The sequence below is a fragment of the Mixophyes fleayi genome, chromosome 5, assembly GCF_038048845.1.
Source record: "Mixophyes fleayi isolate aMixFle1 chromosome 5, aMixFle1.hap1, whole genome shotgun sequence".
Classification (NCBI taxonomy): domain Eukaryota; kingdom Metazoa; phylum Chordata; class Amphibia; order Anura; family Limnodynastidae; genus Mixophyes; species Mixophyes fleayi.
In genome coordinates, this window is record NC_134406.1 from 109,814,801 (window position 1) to 109,836,064 (window position 21,264).

At 41.2% G+C, this 21,264-nt stretch overlaps 1 protein-coding gene across 3 annotated transcripts in view; it reads right to left on the reverse strand.

Annotated features, from left to right (window-relative positions):
• TNS3 (tensin 3) overlaps positions 1-21,264 on the reverse strand; it is a 282,436-nt gene that overhangs the window by 126,114 nt on the left and 135,058 nt on the right. For all 3 annotated transcript variants that reach the window (XM_075212670.1, XM_075212668.1, XM_075212671.1), the window contains exons 6-13: positions 19,917-19,969; positions 19,346-19,517; positions 18,458-18,508; positions 15,046-15,168; positions 14,144-14,208; positions 13,015-13,098; positions 9,609-9,721; positions 634-694 (exon numbers count right to left, since the gene is read on the reverse strand). In XM_075212670.1, coding sequence (XP_075068771.1) covers positions 634-694; positions 9,609-9,721; positions 13,015-13,098; positions 14,144-14,208; positions 15,046-15,168; positions 18,458-18,508; positions 19,346-19,517; positions 19,917-19,969 — 722 coding nt within the window. The remainder of the gene's footprint in view (positions 1-633; positions 695-9,608; positions 9,722-13,014; positions 13,099-14,143; positions 14,209-15,045; positions 15,169-18,457; positions 18,509-19,345; positions 19,518-19,916; positions 19,970-21,264) is intronic.

The following is a 21,264-nucleotide window of genomic DNA, read 5'->3' on the forward strand; positions in this document are numbered from 1 at the left end:
TTTTGCTGGGCAGATCTGGGGTATAGTTGTTTGGTCAACATTTTTATTTATGGGTGGTATAACAAATCAACATTAGAAAATAAACAAATTGGGAGATTACACTAGGAATCCTTGCACAACGAATGTAGTGTTTAAGAAAACAGAGTTAGGAAATGGTTTTGTGTTTGTGATATTATAAATAATTTCATCAAATCGATTGGCCCCATATTAGCAAAGCATATTTCATATTATATATGATTAAATAAGTCACAGGAAATCATAGGATTGTTGTAGCCAGGGCCAGTAATTCCATTAGCCGAAAATACTGAGTGACATCATATCACTTATTAATGATTCTATTGTCCCTACAGTCTTTACACACTCATTGGTCAACAATGGGGAAAAGCAACATGGTAATAATTTAAATTACCTTGAGTGCTCCCTGTAAGCATCCTACCTTCTACACCATCGATACTGATTTCAAATATCTCACATTGTGTAGTTGGAGTTAGCCTTATTTTTAGGTTATCCAATACATGTTAAAAATAAATAAAAATAAGAACATGCAGTAGAAGAATACCTAACATGCACACTCTGGCTCTAGGTAATAAAGAAAGAATATGTTTTCATGCATTTATAATTGATGCTACTTACTAAATTCCTGATGTGAACACGGGCTGCATTGCCTGGTAAATTTTTATAAATGGTCGACAAACTGTAAAAAAAATAAAAAAATACATGATTGCTTGTTTTTCGTCATTTTCAACTGTTTTTCAATCTCAGAACTTATTCATATATCTGTTGAAGTGCACTGTGTATGTGTCAAAGTTTTACCCAATGGTCGAAGTAGACTGGTATCCGGTGGTATGCTATACCATCACTTCTCCTACTGCCTACATTGGAAAACTGCCACTTCAAAATGTCCACTTCGACATGTGGTGCCCTAAAAATGAGTCGAGGCATCAGGATCATTGATCCAGGAGACCTCCCCCATTCACTTTATAATGCACATTTAAGGCCAACACGCTGGGAACACTACAGAATTTAGTATATGAATGAGAAATGGCTGTTGTAGCAATCAATTTTCCCGATACCTGCTCTATTTCTAATGCACTGGGCACTTAAGCACTGATATGTGGACGAGCAGTTAGAAAAGGCTATTCTATGCATTTAGAACACAACATTAATAGTATAAAACTTGCAGATGAAAAATGTTCCACATTTGTCTAACAAAAGTCACATGTAGAACACAAAAATAGAATTTTTGTACTTAGCGTAAAATCTCTCTCTCTGAACACGAGTTGGGGGACACTGCTCACCTTGGGATTTAGAGGGCGCTGTGGGAGTAATGGAACTAAAAAAACTTGTCTAGTCTGCTCCTCTTCCCTCTATGCCCCCTCCACAGGAAGAGCTCAGTTTGTTTACTAACCAAGCCACAAGAGAGGGCAGAAACACAACCAACAGAACACATAACAGAACTGTCAGAAAAAAGGGTGGGAGCGCAGTGTCCCCCAACTCGTTTGTAAAGAAAGAGATTTTATGGTAAGTACAAAAATCCTATTTTTTCTTTCACACCAGTTGGGGGACAGTGCTCACCTTGGCGACGTTCCAAAGCTGTCCCTATGGGTGGGACTGCTCAGAATGAGCGGCACGTAAAACTTTATGGCCAAAATGTGGAAACGATAAACCCTGGTGAATGTATGAACAGAAGACCAAGTAGCTGCCATACAACTGCTCAGCTGAGGTCCCATGTTGTGCGCCCAAGAGGCCCTAACCTACCTCGTGGAATGAGCTGTCAGACCTTCAGGAAACTGACAGCCCTCCGAAATGTACGGCTGCCGGACAGTAGCAGTGATCCATCTAGCCATTGTCTGCTTTGTGGCCGGACAGCCACGCTTGCGATAGTCATACAGAACAAGAAGACTATCAGTCTTCCGAACAATCCACATAAATCTGCAAAGCTTTGACCACATCTAAAGAGACTGAGTCTTGACCAGGCGCCAGCAAATCCTCAGGAAGAACCGGCAGAACAATATCCAGATTTATGTAAAACCTCGAGACCACCTTTTGGTTGAAACAAAGGCTTAGCTCTAAGCACCGCACGATTGTCATGGAAAAGCAGAAGAGGAATTCGACATGACAGGGCTGCTAACTCCGATACCCATCTGGCCGAAGCAATGGCCAGCAAAAAAGTCATTTTCCGCAAAGAGGTTTTAAAGAAACAGACTCCAAAAAGGTTCAAAGGGTGACTTTTGAATCACCGAAAGGACCAAGTTTAGGTCCCACAGAGCCACTGGCGGAACAAAAGTCAGTTGTACCTGAAGTAACCCTGTAGAAACGTCTGCACCTCCAGTAACAGAGCGATATGTTTCTGAAAATACACCAACAGCGCAGCTACCTGGACCTTAAGGGACGAGAACCTCAATCCCTTGTCCAGACGATCTTACAGAAAAGCCAACACTCTAGCAAAACAAAAAGAATTAGGCACTTTGATCACACCAACATATATATATACTTTCCAAATGCAGTGATAAATGGTGGATGATGACTGTTTTCTCGCCTGGATCATGGTTTTAACTACTCTCTCCTAAAACCATTTGTTTCTGAGAATCAAGGATTCAACCTCCAAGCCGTCAAAGCCAATTGATCTAGGTCCTGATGAAAGAATGGACCTTTACTGAGAAGATCCTTCCTGAGATGCAGATGCCAAGGACGATCTACTGACATGTCTTGAAGATCTGAGTACCACGCTCTTTTCTGCTAATCTGGTGCCAGTAGAATCACTGGAAGCCTTTCGCCTCTCACTTTCTGCAAGATCCACAGCAGCATCGGAAGTGGAGAGTAAATATACACCAAGTTGAAGTTCCAGTGTACCATCATAGCATCCACTATGAATGCATGAGGGTCTCTTGACCTGGCACAATACCTTTCTAACTTGCGGTTGTGCCGCAAAGCCATCATGTCTATTTCCACTGGACGACTATTTGAAGAGACATCTCTGGATGGAGCGACCATTCGCCTGGGTGAAAGGCATGCCAACTTAAGTAGTCGACCTCCCAGTTTGTCCACCTCCAGAATGAACACCGCTAAAATTGCCGGAACCGGTTTCGCACATTTCATGATCTTTGACACTTACTTCATGGCAAGAGGACTCCTCGTTCCTCCTTGATGATTTATGTAAGCAACCGCCGTAGCATCGTCCAACTGTATTAGGATCGGCCGATGCGCCAGGAAGGACTTTGCCTGAACTAGAGCATTGAATACTGCCTGCAGTTACAGTATATACCTATATGCTTCCTCCGATGTCCAAATCCATTGCAATCTGAGGTGAAGAGTGACTGCACCACACCCCAACAAGCTGGCATCCGTCGTTACCACGGTCCAGTCCCACACCGAGAAAGGATGCCCCTGTGTTAGGATGTCCCTCCTCAGCCACTTAGAAGAGACAGGCGTGTTGTCTGTGACAACTGAAAGACCTGCCTTTCTAAGCGGGAATCCGACCTTTGCCAGAATCTCCTGCTGAAACTTACGGAAATGAAAATGAACAAACTGCAGAGCCTTGAACAAGGAATCCATGTGACCCAGTAGCTTCATACACTGAAGTACTGAGATGCAATTTAGAGATAAAAGATCTTTCACCTGACGCCGGATCTTCCGCACTTTGTCTGAAGGGAGAAAAAACCTCTGACAATTTGTGTCGAACAATAATCACAGGAACACCATACGTTGGGTTGGTATCCAACTGTATTTTTTGTAGTTAAATCACCCATCCGTGTTTCTGCAGAATGTCCCTGGTCAGCTGCAGATGTGACTGAAGCCAAGGTACTGACTCCGCCTTGATCAGCAGGTCGTCTAGGTAAGGTAAAATAGTCACCCCCTGTAAAACACAGCTGAGCTGCAATTATAGCCATTACCATTGTAAACACTTGCAGTGCGGTGGGCAAACCGAATGAGAGAGCCCTGAACTGAAAATACTCCAGACAAACCGCAAGAGACTTTGATGACCTGTCTATACGACAAGGATGCTAAGTACTTGCCTTTCTTCATGGAATTTATCAGAGATCTGATGGACTCCATTCGAAAGCTGGTTACCAGTAAGCAGGTGTTGAGGTCCTTCATGTTTAGAATTGGTCTGAAGGACCGATCCGGTTTTTGCCAAAGAAAAAGGCGATAGTAAAAGCCTTGACCTCTCTGCCCCAATAGAACTTGAACAATCACCCCGGCATCCCAAAGAGAATGTACTGCCCCCTGAAAAGCCTGTTGACTCCCTGGGAAAAATTGTAGTCATGAAACGCTGTGGTGGTGCCCCCCACTAGGTCCAAGTTGTATACCCCTGGCACTATACCTTTCACCCATGTGTTTGTGGTCGACCTGAGCCACCGCACCTGAAAGAGCAATAGGCGCACTCCCACCACCAAAGCCCGCGTTGGAGGATGCAGGAAGTCATGCTGCTTGTTTGTCTGCTGGCTTAGGGGCAGGGCGACGTTCTGTCCAGGCCTGTCTGTCTCTTTGCCCCCCTCCCCTTGTAATCAAAGCACCTCTAGAGCGACCGACAAACCGAAAGAAGCGAAAACGCCTCCCTTTTGCAGTTGGTGCAGCTATCGGAAGAGAGCACTCTTCCCCCCTTGGCCTGATTCATGAAACTGTCCAAAGAAGAATGAAACAAAGCCGCTTCATCATATGGGACAGATTCCAAAGCTCTCTTGGAATCAGCATCCGCCTCCCAAGATGTTAACCACAATGTAGCTGCCACTGCTAAGGAAGAGGTTATTGACAACCCCTGCTCCATATCCAGAACCGCATCCGCTAAAAACTCAGCAGCATCTTTAATATGCTCTGCCAGGGGAGCCAACTCAGTTCTAGCTACGCCAGACTAAATTCCTGCATGAAGGGTAGTGGCCCATTTTTCAACAGCTTTAGCTACTCAAGCCTCCGCCATCACCGGACGCAGGGTCACCCCAGATGCTGAATAAATCTATTTCAAAATCGCTTCACACTTTTTGTCAGTACTGTCTTTAAGCAACACTGCATTCGGCAACAGAAAAACAGTAGACTTCGCCAAGTGTGCAATAGGAGCATCAATACTGGGTTGAGTCTCCCATGATCCTACCTCCAAATCTGTAAAGGGGTAGAAAAGTTTGTATCGACTGGGAATCTGAAATTTATTATCAGGCTTAAGTCTAGCCTCGTCCCAAATTTCCTACAGTTGTGCAGAAGGAGGAAAGAAAACCATTATTTTCTTTGCCCTTTTAAACATAGAGGTCTGTGATACAGATTGTTTCCCATCCGATATGTTAAGAACCTGTCGCACTACTATGATAAGGTCCTCAATGCCCTTGGACATATCCTCCTCACCTGTGGCCAAGTCCTCATAGTCAGAATCCTCTAGAACATCACCCATCTCCCAACTTGGATGGATCCATGTCTGAATCTACCAACTCCTGGGCCATAGGCAGACCCAAGCTTTAAGCCGTCCACCTGCCATACTCTAATGAAATTTTTTTTTCAAGGGAAATAGACACTCTGGTCAACCCCTGGATAGACTGTTCAAAACTACTCATCCAAACAGGCACCTCGGAGACCACCCTGCAGCAACTAATATGCCTGTCCCGAAGAAATGACGTCTGAGTACTGCGTACCCGGAGAAGAGGAAAATGTATAAGCACCCACGGTCCCCAGGAGTGGGTTGTCTATCCTTAATTCTGCAATGGACCCCACCAACATAATATGCCTCACTACCTGTTTGCAACTTCTCCTCCAAATGCCATCTGACAGGCTGGGCTACTGGACCACAACCGGCTCTGCCTCCACAGCAGTCAAGGGCAGCCGTAGCATGCTGCCGCAGCTCCCGGGGGGGCCTGCATCGCCTCGCTGGAAGCGGCTGGATCCTGGACACTACCGGAGTGCCAGGTGACCATTTTCCCAGGAGTCCTACATAAATTAGAGGGGACGGCACTAAAGCACCTCAGGCACTCTCCCTGAAGTAGCCGCGGTGTTCACCCGGTGATCGCCGCAGAGAAATCTTAGCTATCTATAAAAACATAAAAAAAACCTCTAAGACTAGACTAAAAGCGCCCTACTCCGTAGGCACTAAGAAAAAAACTGAGCTCTTCCTGTGGAGGGGGCATAGAGGGGAGCAGGCTAAACAAGTATTTTAGAGCCATTTCGCCGACAGCGCCCTCTATACCCCAAGGTGAGCAGTGTCCCCCAACTGGTGTGAAAGAGGAACACTGAAAAATAGGTGCAATGTAAAAAGAGGGCATGGTTTTAAATGCAATTTACTGCAATAATAGATAAAATCTGTGCGCCACATTTTAACCTTTTTTCATCCGAGTAAAAAATTATCTGTATGGCCTGGCAGAGGATATGATCAAATCTGCTATTTTATTTTGAGTAACAACAAATTTTACATCACATGTACACAGTGGGCCTGATTGATCCTCGGACACAAATCCTGTTGCGTGTCGTATTTTGCATGAAATTGCTTTGAGCATACTGGGAGGCACGCTAATTCGTGTGCACGCTGTGATCATCAAATCTACTACTCGCTTAGGGTCTTGTACATATCGTTTGATAGTTTCACTACACAGTTGGGACAATTCGTTTTTCCAAGCTGTTTTTACTACTGATAAAAAAAGTGTTCTTATTTAAGACTCTTGTTTAATCAATGGTTTTTCAGGTTTTCCTTATTCTCATTATTGGATTCCATACACACATGCACAAATCAATTTGTCTCACTGCAATTCTGGTTATATCTTCAAGCAAGCCTCGTTGGATTGGAAGTATAAATGCATCAGGAATTTTGAATTAGACTTTCATCTGAAATAGGTAGTGTGAAAACAACCATTTCTTTCACTATATCAATTTTCCTGCTTCTTGCTGGATTACCACTAGTAGTCTGGACGTCACCTCATTAATGGCCTTTTAGGACATAAGCTCATGCTCTTTCATAGTGCATAATATATTCATATCTCAAACAATTTTGAGAGACAATCATTGTTGATACATTTAAACCTTTGATACATTATGTAATTTTGTTAATTCACTATAGCGCTTAATCTAAAGCAGGGTTGTCCAACTCGCCTGTAAATGTGGTCCAGAAGGAGTTTTGGTTGTGGCAAGGGGGCAGCGCTGTTAATGGAAAAAAAAAATCCTGCAAAAAAAAAAAAGAAAAGAAAATACTTACCTTGCGGTCACGTCAGCTGGTACTCCGGCTCCCTCCATGCGGTGCTAGCAGTGAATGTCGGGCGTGATGTCATCACGCCCAACATCCATTGCGGAGCGCAGCACAGAGGAGACACCCGCGCGAGAAGAACAATCAGCAGCACAGAATTGGAGAAAAGAAGAGAAGAGGACAGAAGAACAAGCCGATTAAAAGGTAAGTTAAGGGGATTTTTTTTATTATATCAAGGGACGCTGACAAGTGAATAAAAGTCACCTGGTCCTGGAGCATCATGGACCTTATCTCCCTGCTACATACTTCTACTTGTATTACTAATGGGGCATTATATATTATTCTCTTTGGCCCATTATAAGTTGTTATCCCTTAACTAACATAGTGGTGTAATTATCAAAACAGGTGACAATTTGGGGTCACAGTGGTGTATATGTCAGGTACCGCAGGCCTGGTCAGGGCACTCTGATATACAATGCCTGGCTTAAATGATATTGCATCGAAACAATACAAAAAGTGATTATAGTATAATAACTAGAGAGGATTTTTTGAACAGGGCGATTGAAAGGTAAGTATAGGGGGACTTGAAAAAAAAGTGATATATATATATATATATATATATATATATATATATATATATATATATATATATATACACACACACTATGTTTTCTATGTTTTTTTTGGATGATCAGCTATCGTTATTGTTAGTGTATCTTATGTGCGGCCCAAACCAGCTCGTCGTCTTCCAATGTGGCCCAGGGAAGCTAAAAGGTTGGACACCCCTGATCTAAAGGTTTAGGATTACCTTTAGATTTTCAGCATCTGTTGACACCAACACCCAATTTAAGCTTTAGCAGGTTATCTGTGTGCAATTTCTTGTAATACTATGCTCAGAAACTGTGAATGCAAGTGCATGCAATTAAAGTTCAAATCGCAGGCAGTCAGAAGCATCATTTCCATTTGAAGGGAAGAACAGGAGAGGGAAGGGGCGTATGCATGTATGCAAAGTAAAGTAAGAACGTGTCAAGGTCAAGCGCATGCACATTCGTCCAATACAAACTCTGAGCACCTCTGACATACGTGATGTTTAGCCGTATCACTAAGTTTAAGAACATCCTGATATATGTATTTCATGTTTGAAATTTTTTTATATTACACATGTGCATTGTGCGCATCTTGCAGTGTGCCCTGTGACTGCATATGGCAAGTACCATAAAGCTGGAGTGCATTTATACCCTTATTCAAACAGAAACGTTTCATGAGATCCTCTTGTACTTTAATACGGTCATAGATGCGTGCAATTTCCATCTGATTTTAAAAAATGCAAATTGCATTCCTCGATGATTCAGGCCCAGTGCGTTCTACTATGAATCAGGCCCAGTGCCTTAATTTTGTCAGCTGTATTTAAAAATGTTCCCAATGTCCCCCATTATTTACTAGTACCCATAACTCAATATTGGGTCATTACACTGCTTCTATGTGATATAGTATATTTACTCCTCTATTGAAGAGCACTGCTACAAAACAAACATTCCCAATAATGAGAATACATAAAATCACTTAATTCTCTAGCACAACATTGATTTTGTTTCACTCACATTGTATTAGGTAAATACATTTAGATATGATACACTGTATATTTCATAACTTTGTTTTGAAAGAGTAGTAAAGAATGGTGAAATATAATTTGCTTTATTCTTTTTACAGTCATTTAAATCTACCTTTGCAGAAAATGCATATTTCATTAGTTGGAATTTGTTTAAATTGTTGTTATACATATTGTATATTACAGTGGTCTTATTTATTAATATCTAAAGTCCTAAGAAATGCAAGTTTAAAGGCCAACTCCACTTTCCTGAATGACATTTTTGGGGGTTAAAGAGATAATGCAGCATGTGGGGAGGGGCAAGATGGCAGGACTTTCAGATAAGGTAATGTACACAGTCTACAGGGAAACTGTCTATTTTGCAAATTTAAGACACACTAAAAGTGGATTTTACCTTTAATTAAGTTCCCAGGATTAGGTTATCTGTGAAATACATGAAATAACTTTTCTTTTCTATCCTTTCAGTTGGCCCTTGTATATGCCAACTATATTGAGAGTAATAGAATTCATTAGAAATTATTGTCTGTCAGCAATTGACAATTGCCAATATTCTGTAATAAAACGGCAAAATCTTAGCGCACTTAAAATACATAATAATGTTTAAAGATTTTGAAAAACTACCTGAAATATATAACTTGTACAACTAATTCTAAGAGTTAAAACACTATGTTCAAGACTCACCAATCATGTATGTATTTAGCACCTGGAAACCATATAGCAAGGCTAAGGACACTTGTTTTGAAAGGTTATGTAGTTTAATAGATATACTGTAACAATTCTAACAAGCATATCTTGAGCATAATTCTATGGATACTCTTCATATGAAAATTTGTATAAAATACTCACCTCCACCTGTATCAAAATTGGGAATGGCATGAAGAATAATATAATGCAAAAACAGCGGTGTGGCATTCATTTTCTCCATTCCAGAGAGGAGCCCGTTCAAAAAATTTACATATCTAGGAAAACATTGACACAGATGAATGATACGGTAATGTAATATTTGTCTCATACATCACATTTGCATAATAGAATAATTTACAATAAGCAGAAATGTTTTAGCATATTTACTCAACATAACAAGGTCATCACAAAATAAAATAATAAGGTCCTCCTAATCAATAACAATCCATCTATATCACATGTAAGAAAAAAAGTTTTGGGGAATGTAATAAGTATGCTAAAATAGGCCAACTGCACCACCAGGCAGGTATTTACAGGGTTAACAACTTTATGATAAAGCTGATGGTGTGGTCCTTTTGGCTGCCCTGTCTCCACTCATTCAACCCCAATTATGTGAGGCTGAGCACCAGGGATCAGTGAAGCAAGTTTGGAGCCCTGATTGGAGGAACTGAACACATTCTTCTCTGATCCCTGGTGTCCAGCATCACATGACTAATGCGAAGCGAGAGCATATAGGAGCCAGACAGACAGGGACCATCTTTGACTGGCTGCTGGAAATCGCCACTGAAGTCTGAGAGAAGCAACCCAGGACAGAAATTCAGTTAGTATTCATATTTATTCAAGCATTCTCCACTCCCCCTCAGCACTGCAGGATATCTATAAGTAAATCTATATTCAATATTAATCGTTATTGAGGCAACCCTCCGTCACTGCAGGACATCTGTATCGAAATTATTATTTAACATTAATATTTATTTACACAAGCTGTCCCACTCCAGCACAGCAGTGCAGCTGTAAATAACATTATATTTTACACTACTTAATATGTTTAATAAAACATGATGAGGGGGGCATTATATGTAATTTGATCTAGAAGTAGATCAGAATTATACTTCAAAAACTTAGGGGGCACAATATAGACACCCCTAAAGAATATTTTAAGTAAAACCAAAGTAAATTGCCTAGTGCAAAAACTCTTTATTGCTCCACGTCTCCAGAAACTCAACATTGTTGACTATGACCATTTCCTGTTTCCCTGGTGTTTTATAAATATGAGGTTACACACATGTAAAATCCTTATGTCATCCACCAACATGGCTAAAACCAAAGATCTGGCAACCAAAAATGAGACAGAAGGCTGAAGACCTACACAATAAGGAAATGGAGATAAAAACCTTAGTAGTCAGCTGAAATTAACATTAAGCACAATCAGGGAGATAATAAAAAGAACAGATGAAAACTTTTCAGGAAGAGTATGCACGAGCATACTGTCCCCACTTACAGCAAGGAGGAGGGAAAGAGACAAAAAGACAAACCCAAAGATCACAGTTGAGTTGAATGTTGGGGTTTAAAAATGTCAAAATCCATTGTCAGATGCCAACTCCCAGACCAGAAGCTTTTTTGAAGAGTTCCACGGAAAAAACTTTTACTACCAGCAAGATATACAATGCCACACCTGAACTTTGCAAAATGTATTTGAACTACAAATGGAATAGTGTGATGTGGTAAGATCAGACAAAAAGGTTACTTTTGGCTATGCATCCCATTGTCATGTTTGTAGCAAAAAAGTGACTGCATACAAAGAAAAGCACCCGATACCCACTACCAAATATGGTGGAGAATCATTGATGCTTTGGGGCTGTTTTGCTGTCAGTGGTTCAGGGGCTCTTGTCTAAATCAATGACCTAATTAATTGCACTCTGTATCAGGAGATTTTAGGGAAAAATCTGTTCGCCTCTGCCAGAAGGCTGATACTTGGCCATTGGTGGACTTTTCAGCAACATAATGACTCCAAACACATCAAAATCCACACAGAAATGGTTGAGGTACACAATATTAAAGTTGTAGTGGCCCTTTCAGTCTCCTGATATGAACCCAATTGATAACCTGTGGTTTGCATTGAAGAGTTCAATCCACAAGTGATGACCTAAGAATATCAAGGAACTGGAAATATTCTGTATGGAGGAGTGGGTCAAGATTCCTCAACAAATATTCTCCAACCTTGTTAAGAATTATTGAAAGCGTCTCAGTGCTTTATTTGTGATAGGGAAGGCTTCACCAAATATTAATGGCGGTGACAATATTTTTTTAAGCTATTGTTTTTCAAAATATTTTTTTTCCTAAAGAAAACCTTTTTTAGTTCCAAAACACACTGGGAATATAAACGAATGAGATTTAAAGGCACAAATAAATGATTGGTTACATCACACCAAACTTGAACAACATTGCGCACACACGCACACTTATACCCACATATGCATTTACAAACACACATGTACATTTATACTCTGAGAAAATATAAATATATATTATATATACACACACACACATACACATATATCCACACACACATACACTCACACACACACATACATAAACTCACACATACATATACATACACTTATACCCACATATACATTTATACTTCGAGAACTAGAAGTGCCATGTATTTGTGTTCAGGTGTAGTTGGAGGAAGGTGCTTTAAAAGCTTCGCCTTCAGCACCAATTTGTATACGTGGCATTTGTGTAAGCTAGCGAGCAGAGCCCTCATACCTTGCTATCTGTCTGTAATACCCAGTATTGTTTAATTATTGCATTTGGTCCCAATTGTAAAGCATTACGGAATATGCTGCTGCTGTATAAATAAATGTTGATGATGATCATATTGTATGGATGAGGGAGAGGGCCCCATGAGGTCTTAATCCAGTTCTGCGCCTGTGAGCTGATATTTTACAGCTGCCACTGATGCTACTACATAGGGAGTAGTATACAGCATACAGATATATTACATTCTCAGAGCATCATCATCCCCATTTATTTATATAGCGCCACTGATTCCGCAGCGCTGTACAGAGAACTCATTCACATCAGTCCCTGCCCCATTGGAGCTTACAGTCTAAATTCCCTAACATATACACACACACACACACACACACACACACACACACAGAGACTAGTGTTAATTTTGATAGCAGCCAATTAACCTACTAGTAGGTTTTTGGAGTGTGGGAGGAAACCGGAGCACCCGGAGGAAACCCACGCAAACATGGGGGAGAACATACAAACTCCACACAGATAAGGCCATGGTCGGGAATTGAACTCATGACCCCAGCGCTGTGAGGCAGAAGTGCTAACCGCTTAGCCACCGTGCTGCCCATGGTGCTGCATGATGATTTATGGCAAAATAATTTAATCATTTTGCAGGAAACCGTAGAAAATAAACCCACTAATAAGAGTACATTTGCACTTGAAACAGTATAAAGTAATATATTGCATGTCAGATATCTTGATAATCTCCATATATACTTGATACATTCTTTACATTAACATCTGCCAAACAATGACCCACCTTATTTGAGATGGCTGCATAAGTACTGATAATTTATCATCAAAAAATTTCTTCATTGCAAAGCGATCAAGAGCTTGGTCAGCACTGAAAAAAACCAAAACGAACAAACAATAAAAAACACATTACAATATACATTTCAAGGCATTCTGCTTTATTCTTGTTCGTGTTATTGCTTCATAGAAGTAATTGACATAAGTTCACTTTATAGAATTTTATGGCAAAATCTACCACTTCAGTCAATTGGTAGTGTATCAAAATATAATTGTTATTTATTTTTTTAAACTAAAATCCAACAGTCATGGAACCCTTATGGTCAGAAGAAACCTCTCGCTTCAGGGCTCACTGTAATATAAGTGAGATGTAAACATTTTGCAGTTTATGTTAAACACCAGGTTGTAAGCCACAGATTTTATTGGAATATATGAGTAGACGCAGGCTTTCTCTAGATCTGCCAGGGTACCAGGCATAGGCGCTGGGTTTATAATAAAAATACACAAGATCATACGGCAATTTCTGTATCGGTCACACCTGGTTATCTAATTTAATCAATAACAAACATAAAAGCATAGTTGTCAATATTTTAAAATTATTTCCAGGAGTACCATGCAATGTCTACTGTCACTGGAATATATAATGAAATATGGGAAACTGTATTGTGCAGATTGTGAATCCTGAAAATTAGGGAAATTTCCAGCAACTAAATTTTCCACAGAATGCGGACCCTTGAAGTTAGGGATAGCTGGAACTACAATATAAAATGTGGAATTATTAAATTACATTTAAAATCCCTTCATATTTGTCTACCTTGGGCTTCACGCCTTTATGTAGTTGTGTGAACATGTTCACCTTGTTGAAATGTAGCTCAATTTTATAACGGAACTACGCTTTGAGAAATTCAAGCAAATCTTAGCATTTTTGCACCAATTTCACAAACTCGTTCAAGAAACAGTTTGTGACTATTTCAAGCATCTCGATAGTAGAGTTCATGAAAGATTATGGAATAGCTGGCACATTTTGACCTAGTCTGCCTACTGTAAAGCACATGTAGTTTTGGTATCTAAGTAAGCAGACATATTAAACTGCTTGAAAACAAACTTGCTTATTTAAGCAAAACAATATTGTAACTCACCTTGCAGAAACATTGGTAAAGTGCATGTAAGATGATATCACAACTCCAATTCTTCCTTTCCCACCCTAGAAAGTAGTAACACAGAAATAAATCATGCTGCAACTGCATAAACTTGCAAATTGTACTGGAAACAAGATGGGTATGAGCAGAGTGACTAATTGCAGCCTCCCTTCTTTAACCCACATGAGAAAAGGGTTAATAAAAGATTTTGGTAAAAAAAACTAAGATTCAGTCTCACAACGAGAGAAGAATGTGATTGTAGTGAGAATTGACATGAATCAAGATTTGTGGCAAAACAGAGATTCAAAGTTCTTTGCCATTCTGTACAATTTCTATACTGCTCTTCGTGTCACACAACAGTTTTATCAACATATATTAGAATATATACACAGATCAGCCACAACAATAAAACTGCCTGCGCAATATTATATAGGGCTCCCTCGTGCCCATTGGACTTCACAAGATCTCTGAAGGTGTCCAATGGTATGTGGCACCAAGACGTTAGCAGGTCAAGAGGCCAGAATGACCCATGTATGGACACCAGATAGCAACATTTGCAGATTCAATTGTTTGGCAGTCTGGAAATACACGTTATTACAGGTTAGCAAGTGATCCCATACAGCTTTGGATTGGATAAAAAGCCAACTCAATTTCTGTTCCGCCAAATTGCCTAAGAATAGATTTTGATCAAATAAAATGGTCACTTTCTATACTGCAATGCTGGGATAGTTTGGTAGAAATCAATCATATTGTCTGACCAGCTCTTAATGAGTGTGGCCAGATTTAGGTACAATTATATAAAATTCAATCTCGCTACACACAACAAAGAAAAATAATGCATGCGATTATTGCAAAAGGGGAAAAAAAAATAAAAACATCTTAAAAAACTGACATGTACTTACTCTGCAATGAATTACAACTACATGCAAAGGATCACTGTTTAGCCAAGATTCCATTGCCTTGCAGATGGTACACATTTTATCTAGAGGGGGGGCATGCAGATCAGGCCAGCCCAAATCCATTACCTACATTCAAAATTAAACAAAAAATATTTTATGTACAGTCAGTCAAATGCTTCTTGATGATTAGTAACAATGCTACTTACTGTATTATTTAAAATCAATCTGACCAATGGTATACTTACAAATTATCCAACTATTATAATAACAAATCTACACACACAAATAAAATATACATACACATGTGTACCGTTTACAGCTTATAACCAGACAAATTTAATTGAAATAAAAAAAGCTAAGTAATTAAATCAATTGTTTATAATACCACATTTTAAACACTCATTCAAGCAATTTTTTTAAGCTACTTTGACACAAGTAACAGACTGCACAGAGATCACTCTCAAATGATTTATCATGTAAACAGCATAATGTAGAAGGATGTCTTCTAAATCATCAATCTCATCAGATTTAATCTCACAGAGATTAAAAATGGGCAAAAGTCATTAAGGCGCACATATTGAGCACATCTTGTGCGTTTGTTTTACTGCATGTAAATCGGCTCTGCATACTCCCGAAGTCAACAAGGAACAGATCTCAAGATACGTGTGGCGATGACTAAAAGTGCAGGTTTACTCTGCTGTACTAGACCAGACACTGCAGGATACATACAATACCTATGTGGAATATAAAATCTCAAAATAACTTACAGAAAAATTATATATTCAATTAATGTTGCCTGTCAATATTATAGTCATTTATGATTATACACAGACATTTTTTCAAAACAATGTTGTGTGTTTTCTTGCAAAACGTTTATTAGGGTGTTCTTAATGTCTACTGTACATTAGACATTTTTACAGTTGCTCCTGGTTGCAAACACATGTTCTAGCCTGAATACTCAGCTGTCAGCATTAGCAACTGCCACTTAGTATAGACCTCTAGCTGGAGCAAGAGATATGTCTGCATGCACCTGAGCTTGACGTGAACATGGCTGCACGAGAACGCCCTTACTGTTCATTGCCTAGGTGCATCCCGTTTCCACCCCATTCCCTCCCCAAAATCATAGGCTGTAGTAATTGCAGTTTGCACTCAAAGATGACTTGGACGTGGCTGAGTTCTGTTGCGCATCATCCGATTCTGAGCATGTGCAGAGTAATTTTGTGGACTAAATGCACAAAATTGGCAGATATGTTCCCTATTTACTCAGGCCTATGTTTGCAGTTGGGCTAAAATATTTATAAACTTTTTAAAATATTTAAAGACTTGTAAAAGTAAGCAATGTAGTATTCCTAAAAGTGTAGCCATTCCATAATGTTTACCTGTTTTGGGGTCCATTTTAAACCACCCTCTGTTGAATGGTACACTTTTAATATCTAATAGCCGTGTGGGCATTAGTATTCAGATCTGCCTGTCTAGAGCACTCTTTTTAGCAATTCTATTCACCTCTGTGCCCAGGACAGCAGGGCTTATTTTTATTTGCACATTTATTTTACTTTGTAACCCTAAACCTGGCAATTTTCAATTGCCAGGAATTATATTGTCTATACCGGCGGTTCCCAAAGTGTGCGCCGCGGCTCCCAGGGGTGCCGCGGCGCTGTCACTGGGGTGCCGCGGGGGACAGAGGGCAGAGGAGGGCGACAGCGTGAGAGAGGGCAGAGGAGGGCGACAGCGTGAGAGAGGGCAGAGGAGGGCGACAGCGTGAGAGAGGGCAGAGGAGGGCGACAGCGTGAGAGAGGGCAGAGGAGGGCGACAGCGTGAGAGAGGGCAGAGGAGGGCGACAGCGTGAGAGAGGGCAGAGGAGGGCGACAGCGTGAGAGAGGGCAGAGGAGGGCGACAGCGTGAGAGAGGGCAGAGGAGGGCGACAGCGTGAGAGAGGGCAGAGGAGGCGGTCAGATGGCAGAGGAGGGTGACAGCGTGAGAGAGGGCAGAGGAGGCGGTCAGAGGGCAGAGGAGGGGGACAGAGGGCAGAGGAGGGGGACAGAGGGCAGAGGAGGGGGACAGAGGGCAGAGGAAGGGGACAGAGGGCAGAGGAAGGGGACAGAGGGCAGAGGAAGGGGACAGAGGGCAGAGGAAGGGGACAGAGGGCAGAGGAAGGGGACAGAGGGCAGAGGAAGGGGACAGAGGGCAGAGGAAGGGGACAGAGGAGGGGGACAGAGAGCAGAGGAGGAGGGCAGATGGCAGAGGAGGGCGACAGCGTGAGAGAGGGCAGAGGAGGGCGACAGCGTGAGAGAGGGCAGAGGAGGGCGACAGCGTGAGAGAGGGCAGAGGAGGGCGACAGCGTGAGAGAGGGCAGAGGAGGGCGACAGCGTGAGAGAGGGCAGAGGAGGGCGACAGCATGAGAGAGGGCAGAGGAGGGCGACAGCGTGAGAGAGGGCAGAGGAGGGCGACAGCGTGAGAGAGGGCAGAGGAGGGCGACAGCGTGAGAGAGGGCAGAGGAGGGCGACAGCGTGAGAGAGGGCAGAGGAGGGCGACAGCGTGAGAGAGGGCAGAGGAGGGGGACAGCGTGAGAGAGGGCAGAGGAGGGGAACAGCGTGAGAGAGGGCAGAGGAGGGGAACAGCGTGAGAGAGGGCAGAGGAGGGGAACAGCGTGAGAGAGGGCAGAGGAGGGGGACAGCGTGAGAGAGGGCAGAGGAGGGGGACAGCGTGAGAGAGGGCAGAGGAGGGGGACAGCGTGAGAGAGGGCAGAGGAGGGGGACAGCGTGAGAGAGGGCAGAGGAGGGGGACAGCGTGAGAGAGGGCAGAGGAGGGGGACAGCGTGAGAGAGGGCAGAGGAGGGGGACAGCGTGAGAGAGGGCAGAGGAGGGGGACATCGTAGGAGGGGGACAGAAGGCAGAGGGGGCAACGTGAGAGGGGGCAGTGTGCCTGGATGCAGAGGGGGCAGTGTGCCTGGATGCAGAGGGGGCAGTGTGCCTGGATGCAGAGGGGGCAGTGTGCCTGGATGCAGAGGGGGCAGTGTGCCTGGATGCAGAGGGGGCAGTGTGCCTGGATGCAGAGGGGCATTTTTGCATACAACTAAATAAGTATTTCTGTCGTGACCTAAATACTTATTACAATTTTTTGACCCAACTACTTCTAAAACAGGACTGCTCAGTAATTATTTTGGAGGGGTGCCTTGAAAAAATTTGGAGACTCTAAGGGTGCCGCGAACTGCAAAAGTTTGGGAACCACTGGTCTATACTAAAACATAAGTATCTTTTTCACCATCAATATAATCAGAATCATATTGCAGTGAATTGCTGTCTAGATGTAAAACTACGTATATATATATTAAAATAAAAATGTGTAATCATGTGAAAAAGGAAAGCAAAGCAACATATTAAGCAATCTGTAGTAATGCAAATCTGATAATAAATACCTTAGTGTTAAGTTTAGAAAGCTCATAACGCTTTTCTGATAGATTTAATACCTGTTTAAAAGAAAAGAAAAAATATTTTCCTTAATGTATAAAAATAGTATCTACACAACACACTGCATTACAAGGAGCAATTAATTGCACAATGTGCACAAGAAAAATGTGGTGTTTCACTTCTACAAGTATCAGATTCTGCATATTTTCTAGTAAAGCTTAAAGAATTAAAATGAATATGCGATTGCTTTCCCTTGGGTAACACTACCTTTTCCTGTGCACCAGTTTCCATGCATCTACCCCAACATCAATAACTAATAATGTTTTCTATAGCTTAAGTAGCTTTATGCTGGACACTAACATATTTAGATTGTCTGCAATATTAGCAAATTGGCCCAATATCTACATGTAAAGCATTGAAAATGCTCTTTGTGCTGCCATGTGCTTAGTTTGGAACAAGTGCATCTGGATTAACACAAAAACATGGACATACAGGCCAAAATGGTGGGATTTGTGGGGGTGCAAAAGTTTGCATCTGTCAATTTTCATTTTATGAAAGGAAATAATTAACCGAGATAAAAGGGGCACATTTACAGGAACATTCCCTACTTTGCAGAGAGGGTGCACTGTCTTTAATTCAAGTCCTTTTACAGGAGTCAATTCACCCCCCTGAGGTCCCAGAGATCGGGGCTAATCTCTACAATAGTAATAGGACAAACTTTGTACCTCACAGTTGCACTTCTAAGCATACTTTGACCAATGTAATCAGAAGCTTCAAACATAACACATGTATTAAGTATTAGTCCCAATGGCTCACAGTCATGATGAGACATAAGACATAAAGATGCTTAACAAATCTACTCATTTTGTGGTTACAGTAAAACTTCTGATAGTTACCAAATAATTATCCCCATGTTTTGATTTCAGCATGCGGGTCACGTCCTGAAGATTGTGAAAGTAAGTTTCATCTGAGCAGCTACTTGGAAAGGATACAGAGATTATCCGCTCTGTGATAAATGTGAGGTCAAGTTCGCAACCTTCCTCCATGATGCGACCAAAGTCCACGTTTCTGCAGTTGAATTTAATACATTCTTAGCACTTTTTTCATTGAAATGTCTTTACACTCCTTTATAAAACTATGAAAAATAAGCAATTCACCAAGCAATCCAAGAATTGTAGAAAAATACATTTGTCTTAAAAATAAAAATGTCAGGAATGTTAAAACGTATGCAGAACGATAAGGCAAATAAGTAATAAAGCCATACTTTATCAACTTTATAAAAACTATGTAAATAAAAGAAATGATGGAAGGCAGAAACTCCAGTTGACAGAGGAATTTGGTACAGAGATTAATCTAACATGCATAGTTAAGACAAGAACAAACCCAAAGTTAGGAGAGGCATAAAACACATTCAAGCAATTTAAGTGAGCCTCTAACAATTAAAATTTGAGAAAACAGAGTACTTACTGAGATAATTTGTCACAGGAAAAAGAAGAACTTTTTGAAAAACTGTTTGACTCCTATCAAAGAAAAACATAAACAAAACATTATTTATAATGAGATTATATAGCTGGCACTAGTAGAATACCAAAATCTTACTGTACACTTTACAGATGGTACCACTCTAGTTCAGTTTAGTAGAGGTTGTAATAAATCAAATTGATTACATGAGCATGACACCGATGATATTCATATGTCATGGCCTTCTTAGTCACTAGATCTGACCCCAATTTAGCATTATGATAATCATGCACAAGTTCACAACTTTTTGTGTAAGAATAGTGCTGCATCCCATCTGCACAATTCCAGACATAGGTAGTCAATACCATGGCACATGTGGTGGCTCAATCCCCAAGTGACTTTATATGGTGCTTCGATTTTTTTTGTCCACTGTCTGTGTAGATATCTAATATGTATGTATATATGGATTGGGTATGAAATGACGAAGGAAAAAATACTGACACTTATCATGCGGACGTGAAAATGCTGACAGGCTAAATGCCGGTATTTTAACTTCCACACAGATAAAATAGAGACGTTGTGATTGCCGACAGTGAAAATGCCTACAGTCACAATGCAAACATTAAAACAGCAATGCCAGCAGGTCCAGCGACTTGGTAACACCAACGTTAGTGATGCTTTTCCACTCTGTCAGAGACCAGAGAAGCATGCCCCAGGTTATACATAGATCTGCCTGTTAGTATTTCATTAAGCGGTGGCAGCGGAGGGCTGGCAAATTTTACCCCGGGGGGGGCAAGACTCGACTCAGCAGCCTATTAGTAACAATTTAAAGGAAAAAAAAAAATGCAGATGGCCAGTGACCCAGCCCAAGGTGGCCAACTATAGGACTGGCCTGGGAGACCTTGCCCCCCCTCCCAGCCCAGCCTGCCCCTGAACAGCGGGAGGCTTTTGTATTCAGTAGCAGTTTTGGCGTCTCTGGAAGAGGATTTTTCCCTCCAAGCATGTTCTGGCTGGATTATTCCGGCTGGGGCTGGTTGGCATCATAGCCGAGGGTTCTCCTGCTATGGTGCTACCAGTCCCAGCTGGCAAAGCCTAGGGCTAGAAGGAGAAAAAAAAAAATCAGGGGAACCTCACGCTGTATGTCCCCACAATGTCCAACCAGCACTAGGCAGACAGCACTGGGGTTAATATGAGACTATGGAAGGGGGAGGCACAGGGTTTTTTTATACATTATATCTATCTCTCTTTATATCCATATCATATATATATATATATATATATATATATATATATATATATATATATATATATATATATATATATATATATATATATATATATATATATACACACA